At 46.6% G+C, this 13643-nt stretch overlaps 1 protein-coding gene across 1 annotated transcript in view; it reads right to left on the reverse strand.

Moving 5' to 3' along the window:
* Nucleotides 1-882: 882 nt before the first annotated feature.
* The window catches only part of TRIM71 (tripartite motif containing 71), a 49219-nt gene continuing 36458 nt past the window's right edge, over nucleotides 883-13643 (reverse strand). Inside the window, exons 3-5 of the mRNA XM_026045527.1 lie at nucleotides 12533-12700; nucleotides 4372-4506; nucleotides 883-2427 (exon numbers count right to left, since the gene is read on the reverse strand). Coding sequence (XP_025901312.1) covers nucleotides 976-2427; nucleotides 4372-4506; nucleotides 12533-12700 — 1755 coding nt within the window. The 3' untranslated portion in view covers nucleotides 883-975. The remainder of the gene's footprint in view (nucleotides 2428-4371; nucleotides 4507-12532; nucleotides 12701-13643) is intronic.

Raw genomic sequence — 13643 nt, forward strand, 5'->3', positions numbered from 1 at the left:
CTGTTGCTCAAATTACTTGCGCATACAGATTAAAAAAAAAACCTAGCAACTTTCTAAAACAACCAACCAACCTAACTTAACTTGCAAGTGAACGTGGTAAAAGAAATTCTCCAAAGGACAGGATACATTAAAGGAAGCCTTGCTTTTTATCTACGCTTCATGACTGTACTAAGCCACTAAAATGAATAATTTTGGTTTCAACTTAAAAGTATTGTGCATTTTTATGAGGTTTGCTTTGTGCTGTTTGATTACTGCGTTTTTTTTAGAAAAAAATACACAGAAATGCCAAAAAAAAAAAAAAAAAAAAAAAAAAGACTTGCTCTTTCAAACTTGCTCTTGCTGGCGAGCGAATCCACTCGCTTTCACAAATGGTTTTAGTCTTCTGGAAAGGAGACGCTGTGCTCACCAGTAAATCAAACACACTGAGGTATAAAAAGGAGAACAGGAAAAAGTTCTCTGCTGCAGCAGCAATTCCAAAAAAAAAAAAAAAAAAAAAAATCCCCCCTCCCATGTCTCCAACCCACAGAACTGCAGTATAATGAAGAACACAATTCTCTACAAATACCTATTACTTTTTTTTGCCTCCCTCCATTAAAAAAAAAAAAAGAACAACAACAACAAAACACTATATAGAGCCAAATTTTTGGCTTAGTCTACAGAATTCACCACACAAATCACCTAATGTGCACAGCAACACGTTTGTGCATGAAACCCCATCCGGGGTAGAGGTAAAACTTTCTGAACTGTGAGTATGTGGGGAGGGGAAGGGGGGGGAAAAAAAAACCAGGGGAGGGAAGGGAGGACAATGAGGTAGATAGAATTTAACTTTACAGGCTCACTCCCTGCAGAAAAGGTAAGTACATTCATCTGTAAAAAAATTAAAGATGAGGTAGGTTTGAATTAACGTTGTATTTTTCTTTCATTTTCTCTTAGAAGAATTTCCCTGAGACAGTTTCTTCCCAATTGAGACACCGATTAGAAGACGAGGATCCGATTGTTTCCGAAGTCGACGACGACGATCATGCCGTCGGGGGTGACGGCGATACCTGAGGGCCGGTCCATCTGGCCAAAGCCGCTCCCCTGCGCGCCAAACTTGCACAGGAAGCTGCCGTTGGACTCGAATATCTGCACCCGGTGGTTCCTGGAATCGGCCACGATGATGCGGCCCTCCTGGTCCACGGCCACCCCCTGCGGGCGCAGGAACTGCCCGTTGCCGGTGCCCTCGGAGCCCAGGAAGCGCGCGGACTGGCAGTCCGGGTGGATGACCAGGAGGCGGTGGTTGTTGAAGTCTGTCACGACCAGGTGGCCCTCGTGGTTGAAGGTCACACCTCTGGGGGAATCAAAGTGCTTCCAGAGCGCCCCTTCGAAGCCGTACTTGTTGAGGAACACGCCGTCGGGCCCGAAGAGCTGAACGCGGTGATTCCTTGTGTCGGAGACCAGGATTTTGCCCTCCGGGTTGACGGCCACATCCCACGGGTAGTTGAATTGCCCGTTCTTGGTTCCTTTCTCCCCGAATTTCAGAATGAACTGGCCCTCGAACGTGAAGATCTGGATACGGTGATTGTCCTTGTCGGCCACGACGATCCTACGCGAGGCGTCGCAGGCCACGCCAGCGGGACGATCGAACTGGCCGGGCCGGGAGCCCAGCGTGCCGAACTTGTGGTGGAAGGTGCCGCAGGGCTCGAACACCTGGATGCGGTTGTTGCTGCGGTCCGCCACGATGATGTAGCCCTCCTTGTCGACGCTGACGCCCCAGGGGCGGCAGAGCTTCCCGTCGCTGTCTCCCTCGCTGCCGAACGAGAGCCCGGGGAGCCCGATGCCGATGTAGCTGCGGCCGGATTTCACCGTGACCTTGAAGGGGCTGTTCTCGATGTGCTGGTTGCACATCATCACGGACACCAGGTGTTCCCCCTCCAGCTGCGGCCGGTAGCTGACCAGGTAGGTCCCGTTCTGCTGATCGCTGACGTCTGCCCCGAAGAGGTTCCCGTCCGGGCCCATCACCACGGCAGAGATCATGTCGCCGCCGGAGAGCCGAGGCTCGCCGTCGTGGTCGTAGCCCATCACCGTGAAGGAGGCCACCTTGCCCTGCAGCGCACGCTTGAGGCCCTCCCCGGTGGCTTTGGTGAGAGGGGCGAAGGCCCCGCTGCTGACAAAGCCCATGGATTTAATGGCCATGTACAGGGCCTGGTCAGGCGGTGTAAACATGATCCTGTCGTCCTCCTGGGGCTGCAGGAGGCCTCTCACGTTCTTCAGCTCCTGCACCTGAGCCAGCATGCGGTCCCGAGCCAGAAGAATGTCCATGGTGCGGCCCTCCTCCAGCACCTGCTGCACAGCGCTGATGGTGTTGTCCAGCTTGTTCAGGTTCTGGCGCAACTTCTCGACTTGCAAGTAGAGCGACTTCGCCTTCACTTGGCGAATCTTTTCCACCTTGGGGGGACAGGAAGGGAGGGAGAGGAGGAGAGGGAAGAGAGAGAAACGTGGAATGCTCGGATCAGGAAAGACAGTGGCATTTCCTAATGTGACTCTTACACACAGAGGAGCTACGCAGTTGTCAGGAAATCCATGATGGGGAGAGAAATGAGCAAACCCGACTGTGTCCCCATCACTGTCATTCCTGTGACACGCACCTGGCGTGACGGCGCAATGGGAGAGAGCTGCACTGCTCTGCCATTGGGAAGGAAGAGGGGCTTGTTCACTAGCTAATGACCACCTATCTCCTTCCTCAACTGCAGCTCTACCGCCTGGTCCCTAGGTCTTCAGAAGGCAGATCTTACTTGAACGCTGGGAAGCAGAGAAATTCCTGTGGTTCAAGATGACAGTCCCTATCTCATTCCTTCCTCCCCCCAACACCGAGCAGATAGTGGCCGACTCCAAGGGAGACTGGAGGCCAATCTGCATTTCAGAAGGTGGCTGTTATTACCTGAGACTGGGCCAGGAGTTAGATAGGAGTTCGCATCAGCTAGAAGCTGCTTCTCCCCAGTGACTTCCCAGGCTGCCAGGATTGTGCTTTCACTTCAGGCTATTTCTATGCGACTGGCTAAGACCAGATCTCTCACTCCAGGACTCTTGGGGTCAATTGTTTGGTCATTTTCCTTATTGCAAATACTGGCAATCATGCTAAGCTCCTGCTTTACACAGGACAGCTTAAAATGTCACTTAAAAGGACACAGGACGCTGCTGCTAGCTCCTACTTAGAAGACTGAAGCTCAAACAATACGGTTTGTTTACAACTATTTTACATATGCCTGCGGTTCTTTTGTTCTGAAAAAGATTTTGGAGCATCTGGCAAAGACATTTCCTTTGTAAAAGTAAATGAAAGATGTAACTACTTTGTTGCTGCAAAAATGCATTTCATTACTGCACTGCAACCAAGCAAATATTCAGAGCAACCAGCAAAGTGCTGCAGTGAAAAACAACTGGCTGCCTAAAGACTCTTGTCAGAGCAGGGAGCAGATGAAAGAAATTCACAGCAGACACAAACATGCTGTTTCACTTCAGCTGCAAGGCATGCAAGTTTTACTTGTTTGTTAAAAAATATATATATGTGTGTGTTTCTTCCAACAGCTCATTAAAAATCACAAGTTTTCAGAAGTGATACAAGTTTTCAGAAGAGATGAGCAAACTTGCCCACTTTGAGTGCTTCTGCTTTGATAACCCATATTATTCACTAGTGTCATTCTTGATGTTGGGTTTAAGCTTTCTGCTTTTTTTTTTCCTGATTTTTTTAAATTTTTTTGGCCAGTACAGGCAGCAGCTACACAGAGCCTGCTCTCCTACTCCACTTAGTCTGGTGCAAATGAAGTTCATAGGAAAAAAATCAGTCTCATAGGATTCCTTCTAGTTTGTTCCAAGAAGGAAAAAAAAGTTTCTTCTACATGCAAAGGAAAGAAGCAAAGTGAAGCACAGAAGCTGTACTTAAGTCTACACTGGCATATTAAAGAGCTTTTAAAGGATAATTTCTTTTGAACACAAGACACTTCCCGTGCTGTCAGCATCAGACTTTTCCAGGGCTGAATGTTGCAGCAGAGCCAGCAGAGGGAGCGCCTGCCTCTCTCGTGCCATTGTGTGAACACATGGGAATCCCCAATTCAAAAAACCAAAACCTCGAACCCACAAGCAAGCCCCTTCTCTCCCCCTGCCCTGCTCCCAGTACTAAGGGACACCTTCTTTCCAAGCCATCTCCAGTCAGGCTCCAGCATCCTGCTTCCCAGGGCGCTGCCCAGCCCCCGACACCGCCGTGCCTGACCTCGGAGTGCGCGTTCCTCAGATGGGTATCAGCCTGACCCCGTGCCAGTTGCAGAGCGTGTTTCCAGTTGGAAAGGTTACCTGCCAGCAGTTAAAGTGTGCAAAACACAGCCACCGGGCGCATACCTTCCAGAGCAGCTCGCACTCCCGCTCCTCCAGGGCCTTCTTGTGCCTCGTGGTCACTGCTTTCACTTCGGACTGTACCACCTTCGCTTTCATCTCAACCTGCTCTGCCACCGCCTGGGCCTGTTCGATGCTCAGCTGGAGGGTACAAGAGGGGGTGCAAGAATAAAATAAATCCCTTAGTTAAAGTTCAGCCAAGCCAATCAAAACTTCATTAGAGAACTGGCTCTTACAGTTAACCCTATGGCTGCAGCAGAAGGCACAGAGTGACTCACCAGATTTTACCAAGCTTTCACCCATTGCATATATCAAGCTCTGGAAGATAATTTCAAAAATCCGCTATATGGGTGTGTGCCTTCAGGGTACCCTGCATCAACACCACAGGCCAGGTTTTTGGTGCCATTCCAGGAAGCAGTTGATACAAACTTAAATGTGGGAATCATAGAGACTCCCACATATACAACCGTTCAGGCTCCGGCTGCACTGCACATAGAAGGTCAAAAGTTTCTCTTGGTCTTCACAACCGTTCAGATGGTGCTTGCAGCGCACACACCACAACACTGACTGCTTCTGGGTGCAGCAAACAGACTTTTACCTATCTGGAGCTGCACACAAATACCTTAACAGGATATAAACAGGAAAGAGAATCTCCACACAAAACAGAATAGACGGTGATTGCTGAGACATACTTGCAGAGTCATCCATGCTTTGCATAGAGACCAGGCTGCTGATTTTATAATTAATACTCTATAGTACTAATATTGAAATGCACTCTGTGGTAATGCTCCAAAAGCACAAGGAATGTGTTGGGAAGGAACATGTACACTAACTAAACCTCTCTTCTCACCTAAAGGAGAAAAAAAATGCAATTTCATGAAATTTTCCTCTCAAGCTGCTCCCAATTTCACAAATTTTCACAGAAAAGAGCATAAAAGGGAACATACCAAACAAGGTAAGAGCAGGCAAAACAGAGGGATCATACTAGTACAAAGGAAAAAGTTTGCCAACGAGAATTAACTGGTTCTTTACAAGTAAAGGTCATGCAGTGAATCAGCATTAAGTGTGCAGATGAGGTAGTGACTCCTTGAGAATCAACAGAAGGCATAATTTTTAGTTGCAGAATCCTCATGGGGAAAGGTTGTATAGGGACTGTACTTAACCAACATATGATTTTCCTTTCCTCCTGCTGTAAGGGAAGCAGATCACAGCATCTTTTTACCTTCAGAATTTCAGGAATTCTGGAGCTTCTTATATCAACATATGGTAAATAATTATCTCACTCCTCCAATCCTCCACCAGCTTGACTGGCAAGAATTTAGTTTGTCGATGGCTGAGAAAGGAACTCAGGAACTCACCTCTTTGCTCTCCTCATTACGTACTGCAAGCTATGTTAACATCCAGGGCTATTTGTTTTCCAAATACAGCATTTCTGTACAGGCTTTACAACGCCCTTCCCTCACCCTGGCCTGAGAAATTGGCCCATTTCTCCATTTTTGCCCTGCCTGAGCCTAGATGACAAGGGGATGCTCTGGCAGAGAGTGTTTTCAGGAAGCTGTGCTTCACGTGCAATGTGATCCACGATACTGTTCCTCAGAAATGCTGTCTTGATAAAACAGAAGGCAAAAGAGTGAATTGCTAAGGGGGTTACAGTAGTACATTTAGGGCCTTCTGGCAAGTATCCTCAGTTTAATTCCGTACTAATCAATGAGCCACCTGATGTGACAATCTAACTATCAGATATGATCCAGCTTTGGGCAGGAAGTCAGACAAGGGCTTTTTTGTTATCTCTATGGAAGTTAGTCATCGGTATTTCCAGAATCTGATCTGGCAAATGTAACAGTAGCTAATTTGTGCTAGTAATGGGAATGTTACCACTCAATAGAACATCCTGATGAAAGCAGAACTATACTGACGTTTGGATATTTTTCATGTCATGTAGTTCTTCTTAAACAGCTAGGCTGAATTAAACGTATTTTTCTCAGGTCACATGAGAGCAGCGAGCTGAAAGGGAAGGGAAAGACCATGCAAATCAGTCAGGAGTGGAGACTTGGAAAGTTTTCCTCGGGGTTGTCTTTCATCTCAGAGACACGGGCAGCGTTTCTGGCTTTAATGCCAGGAAGGCAACAGCAAACTGTTTGGTAAAGAAAACGGGAGAGCTGCTTGAAGGCTTCTCTGCAGAGCAAAGCTAACTGAGAGAAGTGCGTTCCTCCCTCACCCAGCTCCCAGCTCTGTCACCTCTGCTGCATTTTTAACAAGGCTTTAGATTTGGGGACAGTGCAGTTACCCGCTGCCACTGGAGGCAGATCTGACTTGCCTTCACACGAAGCTTCTGACAGACAAAGCTGACTCTAAGCTTCAAGACCACAGAAAGTGAAAAACCCATCAAAATAATGAGCAAAGCACAGATGAAGTCACAACTGCCCACAGACAAAGATGTCTTGTAATCCAATAGTCCTTGCAAGAGAAAGTCTAGATGCAAGAATTACCGCACTTCTATTCCATCTGTGTCTCAGGATTCGAATACAGAAACAGCTTCTATTTATTGCAGGGAAAAAGCATGCATTTCTTCAAAACAGACCTGGAGGAGTCTTATCAAGTGCAGCAAAATACCCTTCTGCTTTTGCCAAGGGGACGCAAGCATCTCCTTAAATATTTAGGTGCTAGGAAAACTACACTGCCCATGCATATTCCAAATCTAGCAAGGATCCCTGCAAAGGCAGAAAGATCTTGGCTTACCTTCGTGAGATTTCTGAACAGCAGTATTTATTAGGATCACGCTCTGTTTCCTCATTGGGAAAGTTGGGCTATATTGCCCAACTACCCCCACAGTATTTTATTCAAACCAGAATCCACTGCTCAAGAAATCCAAGAGGTATGAATCCCTATCGATCGTGATCTTCCAGCTAGAGGAAGCACAGGTATGGCAGGGTAAGTAACTATGCTATGAATGCATCCCCACCATGATGCCATCCTGACCTCCTCCACAGACCTGAGGCTGGAACAGCTCACCAAAGGGCAGCGAGGACACCTGAAACACTAAAGCTCTAATAAACAGGCTATTTTTGGATTGCCAAGATACTGACAAAGCTTTGGACAAGATCACACTACCCCTTGTTATGCCAAAACAAACTAGAGCAGCCTAGGAGAGGAGGACAGGCAAGACAGCTATATAAGGCAGCAATCTCGATCTGGTCAGGCACAATATACAGCAAAATCCATATTAAAGGAAAGCACCTCATACTGATTATGAGTACTAGAATATTTATCAAGTACTAGAATATTTATCACCTGCCACTAATGAATGAGATTGCTGGCCAGTTCACACGCTTGGGAAACAGAAGATAAGGGCTGGGTTTAACAGAGTGCCTGGTTCCGTTATCCAAGATGCGAGGGGTGCCAGCTACGCTGGCTTGGTTACCTTGCTCTTGGTTGCTGGCGTAAATTCCTTACTCGCAGTCAGACCTTCTCACTTGCACGGCTTCACCGTGACCGCGGACGGCCAAGACGCCCCTCCTGCCATTAAGGATGTCAGTGTGTGCACACTTCCACCCAGGCTGGTATTAAAGCACGACAGACTTGCACCCATTTTGCTTGCTCAGCTTCATGTCACATTCCCAAACCTGCGGAGTCTGCCTGCAAAGCCACATACCCAAAACAACTCTGTTTCCACCCACTTCCAGAAGCTTAAGTGACAGCCCTAGACCAGGCACCCCAGTGCCATCCTTCCCGGGTAGGAGCCTCCCAGCAGCACAGACTCCATGCGGAAACTCCCAAGGAGGCTCCAGTGATTCCAACCCATCCACCTCCTCCTCGGGCTGACCCGGTTTCTGACAGTATCTCCCTCCTCCTCCTCCAAAGCCCACGTGTTCAGGCTCCGACTCATGGGCTTCTTGCTGCCTGCTCACAGGGATCCCCTCCACGCAGCACAAGGCCAGGAGGCTGCAGGGCTGGAACAGCTCTCCCTACCACCAACTCTTAGGCCTAAGAGGTTGGAAGGTGACAGGGCTGCTTCCTCCATGTCCTGCTAACGACCTGACCTGCTGCAAGCTGCAGCTTTCAAATTAAGGCGCTGCCAAACACCCCAGCAAAAGCAAAGCTTGGGCTAGCATTGGAGTTCAATTTTTTATTTTTATTTTTATTTTTATTTTTATTTTTATTTTTATTTTTATTTTTAAACACAAGCAGCATACAGGGATCATATTATATTTTAACTTGCTCACCTGGAAATTAACCCTAAATGGGAGCACTCAGTACTTCCCTGTTACGCAAGTGCGTTAGATTACATGCACATACATATATATATAACATGTATATATACAATTACACATGTATAGATGTATTTTAAGAGCATGACATTTTGAAGAAGCCATCTATCTTTCATCATAAGAGATTTACGTTCTGTTTGTGACCCAGTCCTTGGGAAACGCCTGAAAGCAGCCAGCCACATGGGTGGATTCATGAGGTAGAACAAGGCAGCACCACAGGCTCCCGTATCCAAAGGGAAGGGTCCTTCTTCCCCCACCCATCTCCACATTAATCTGGTGTCAACTCTGGCTTTCAGACCCCTCTGTGAGTCAGTTGGAGTCATGGAAAATGCCAGACACGTATCTTGGCTAGGAGGATAGCTTTCCACTGCCCAGGAAGAAAGCTCCAAGGTCCAGAGATGGTTCTTTCCATCCCACCGCCTGCCACCACAAGCGGTGCTCACGGCAGAGCAGCCCAGGGAGCCGACCCGGCCCCAAAGCAATCCCAAGGAAAGGTTCTCCTTTCGGCTGATCAGAACAAGGTCTCAAGTTAGGGCCAGGTTTAGAAATGCCCGATCCGTGCCCGGAGCAGAGCAGCACGGGCGAGCAAGACCGCCCAAGGAAGGCCAGGCCCTGGCTACGGCCTTGCTGCCTGCTAGAGCGGGGCTCAGCTCCCCGCTACAGGGAGGCTGCCCGAGCCACGGGAGCCTGATCTAGTCCGTCACTCCTGAAACAGATCCCAACTCACAGCTTTTCTCTTTTTCCCTTTTTTTTTCCTCCCCCCCCCCTCTCCTTTCAGACTGAAAAACAATCTCCTCCAAAACCGCAGGAAGAGTTTAAATAAACATTTCTTCCTAAAAGCCTTCAACTTTGGTTAACCAGATACTCTCCAGCAAGCTGACCCGTGGCTTGACTTCCTCCCTCCTGCAAGGCCCTTCGGCAGAGCCCACCTTTCCTTCCGACGAGCAAAGCAGAGTGGCCCAGGAGAAACCCTCTCCTTGCCCATCCTCAACAGCTCATGCCAGAGAGCTCTTGCTTTCACAGCCTACTAAAGAAGAGAGTTACTAGTAACGCAGTTTGATTCAGTCATGCTAAGAACTGCTCCTGCACCATATTCCCTTTCCATCCCTTTATAACTGGAATCTTCCATATTCCCCACATGGCAGCTTGTGGCTAGGACCATCATTTAATGTTAAGTTTCCAAGCTCCGACAAAAGCCCCCAACAAAATTTCTTTTAAATTAGAGTCTAATTAGTTTAGGATATGTCTTAAGTCCACGCTGACATACTCTTCTCCGTTATGGAAACATATAGCTGCACAGCACAGATTTTGTATGGCAGGCTCACTGTGTTGCTTCTTGACAGGAGCACCTCTGCTTTTCTTTCCAGCTGTGTCCCAAGTTCATCTAGTTTTTGCTGACATTGCTTAGGTACCCTCTGCCTGGAGCTGTATAAGGAATTATTCCCATGGATACACACAGAGGTTACCACCTCCTCAACTCTATCGCTTGGGTTTGCTTATTACACCTATTTTAAATGGTGATTCTGGGGGAAAAAATATTCAGTTAGTAACTGAATATTCAGTTTTTATTTTGTTTATAAAATCAACCAAGTTTTTTTTTTTTTTTTTAATCTTGCATTTACTTTATTATTCAGCAAACCACCTACTGAGCACACCCAAGGCCATCTCTCAGCGTGGCAATACTCAGCTAGACCAGGGCTACGTAGGAGGCAGTAGGTAGCTCAACCAGGCCCAGGACAGACGAGTAAATCCATCTGAGCTATTTCTTTGAATTGCATGAACAAGATCTTTAGTACCCAATCCATGCTGGAGATGAACCAGCACTAATGGCAGCTCACTGCAAGGGCAGGAGCCTGTAATGTAAAGAGCAGAACTGGAAGGGAGCAAGGTAAACCCAAGAGGACACACGCAGGTACAAAAGTGCTCGTGCCAATAGCAGCAGAGTGTCCTGTGTGTCATTCTGCTACTTTCTGCTCCAAGAGACAGTCACTACTTACATGATTTATCTGCACCAGTTAGATGATTAAGAGCCCTGGAGGTCAAAAGCAGTAATTTAATTACTAACAGACAAGCCCTTGTTTAGGCCAGCTTGGAGAAATTCAAAACACTGCTCTGGTGAGGTTCTCTAAACTCGTATAATCCCTTCCTTCTTGCTCATTCAGGGGACATGTTAAGTGTTTCAGTATGGCTTCTACTGAAGAGCCTTATGATCCATGCTGACAATTTAAAAACACATCTTGGAAGGGGCTGAGGTTTGCTGAATCCTACGTAAGCACGGGGCTTTAAATTAGCTGCTGAGCTCCAAAAACTTACGCTGCTCTGACGTACACGGCTAACAAGTTAACATCAAATGCTGAAGGGCGACCTCAACAACAGTTTAGTGTCTATCAGCATCACAATGATTATTTCATGATGCAGGTGGACTTGAAGACAAATTAGCTGCTCCTGTCCCACTATTGCAAAACTACTTTATTATCACTAATCAGTGAGGTAGGAAATTGTCCCCCCTTTTGCAGAAAGGGATCCAGCTTTAAAATGGGCAAATCCCTCCCTCCCTCACAGGCACAGGCACAGCCACACACACCCATCAAGACACACAAGCCTTATCCTGAGTAACCTGCCCTGAGTACACAGAAATGCTGTTGTGCAGCAGGGAAGTGACTTGGGAGAAACTGAGAGATCACTGGTAAAAGCAGTGCAGGAAGAGACCCAATACATTGTTTAATAAGGAAAAAGAGGTAAAAAACCACTGAAATCCTTGTCTACTAAAGATAAGCAGTGACGGGATGACAACAGTTTTCATTTGTAGCATGTATGTTTGTCCGGAAAGGGAAAATTAAAAAAAATGGGAGGACATGCAGACATCTCAGAGAAAACTTACTTCATGTACTTCAGGTTTTGCTAATATATACACACAAAAAAAATGTTATTGAACCAATTTCATATAAAAATATTGAGTTTAAGCCAAGTGTCCAGCTCAAATCTGTAACAGTTGAGGACGACATAGCTAGATTTAGTGGGGAGTCTTTGCAGAAGCCTGGAAGTGGCAGTATTGTTTGCACACTAAGTGCTAACTCGCCCTGAGAGACTACCCAAAAGCTTTGAAGAATATGGTAGTTCAAAGCCTAGCTTCCCATCAAGCCTTTCCACCCCAAAACTGCTGCAGAGACAAAGTTATGGCTAATTTCATGTAATAGTTCATTTCCTACTCAAAGTCCTTCTGTAGTTTGAAGCACTGTGCTCTTTTCCTTCTCTCCCTCATGCCTCCATTGGAAGACTATACATCCTGCCTCAGCTATGACAAGCAGCTACAACACGTACCCACGTATGAACAGTAACATTTTAAATGGAAAGGGGCTACACAACCAGCTCTGGCCACATAATGATATATTAGCTACAAGCTCCATTCCTCTACAGGTGCAGGTTAGAAATTTCACACTAATCCAAATAGCTCATTAGGACTTTGCATTTAGTGGCAATACTGAACCATGTTCCTAGCGTGGCCCATGTTTTTGGTGCTAGTAGACATGAAAGCTGGAATTAAGCCTCAGTTGTAAAAACAAAAGTGGGCTTGGCACTGCTGTACAAAACCAGAATTTTCTTCAAAATGCTTCATGCTCAAGTTAATTTGCACAGAGCTTTAAACATATTGCTATTTACAAGACAGGACGACGCAGCCAGAATGCAAAATTCACGTAACAGCATTTTGTTTTCAGCTATGCAGACACTTCTGTCAAAAATCTGAGAGAGCAGAAGGAGTGGGAAGGCTGGCAGCAGAAGCAGAGAGAGTTTTCTGCCTGACACCTTGCCCTGTAACAGACACAGCTTGGGGTGGGTGGGTGGGGGTGTGTGGAAGAGACAGAAAAGGGATAAAAATAAAATACTCGAGTGTATCTTACTTGAATAGCCTGCCGTCCTTGCTGAGCATCTGCCAGGAGCTGGATGGTGAGAGTCCTGGAATCCTGGAGGGCATCTTGGAGGTAGATAAAGCTGTGACCCACATGTCGTCCCATGGTACATTCCCGACATATGGGGACAGAACAGGTATCACAGTAGAAATGCAACACCTAGAAGAGAAAAACCTGTATCATTACCTATAATAAATAATTAAAAGTGTCAGGAAGGAAGAGTCCAAGCAAGTAACTATAAAAGGAGATGTTATAGGTTATAGTGATAGGCAAAGACTTCACAATTAGTTTCTCTGCAGAGGAAGAGCCATCCCTCTCAGCAAGCTCTGGATCAGACCTCAACAGTTGGATGAAAGTGTCGTTGTTTTCTTTGCAATACAATACTAGGAAGAATGTCCCCATCAGCCTTCTCCTAAGAACGGAAGCCATCTGCCAACACTTGCAGATTGGAGATGTCACCTATGGCAAGTTTCAGAGGAAAACTCTTCCTGCCTACACGAACACTGCATTCTCTTAGGTGGGTCGTGTATTACTCACTGCATGGGAGAGCTGAAGAGTCCCATCCCACCTCCTCCACCTGCGAAGGGGAAGGCAAGGTACCCATGCTTGGAACCATCCTCTACTTTCCTCAAAACATCATAACGCTTGTGTTCAGGTCAGGGACAATATTAGGCACAACTCCCTTCTACCAGTCCTCAAGAAAGCAATTCTTTGCTAAGCACCATAATGTTTCCTAGGCTTGGCACATATGGAGACAATGGAGAGCAAAACTGAATGTTAACTTGCCCATCCTTGCATTTTAATGCCAAACTCTGAGTAGTGACTAAAACCCCTTTTCTATGCACAAAGTACTCGGGGGGGCGGTGGGGGGGAAGCCCTCTATATTCAATTTGCTGTGTCTTACAGGACATGCTATCCTAGAAACAGAAAACATGGCCCATTCATGAGCTGTAACTATTTTCATTCCTCCCAGCAGAGGGAAGTGGTATGCAGAAATAAGCTTTCTCAGGGAACTGCGTTTTCTTGAAGAGTCAAAATCATCTGGGTGGCCTTTTTTAAGGATGCAAGTGAAAGAGTACAAAAACGACTGAATACGAAACTT

This window comes from Nothoprocta perdicaria, unplaced genomic scaffold (assembly GCF_003342845.1).
Source record: "Nothoprocta perdicaria isolate Ctin4 unplaced genomic scaffold, notPer1 scaffold_40, whole genome shotgun sequence".
NCBI lineage: Eukaryota > Metazoa > Chordata > Aves > Tinamiformes > Tinamidae > Nothoprocta > Nothoprocta perdicaria.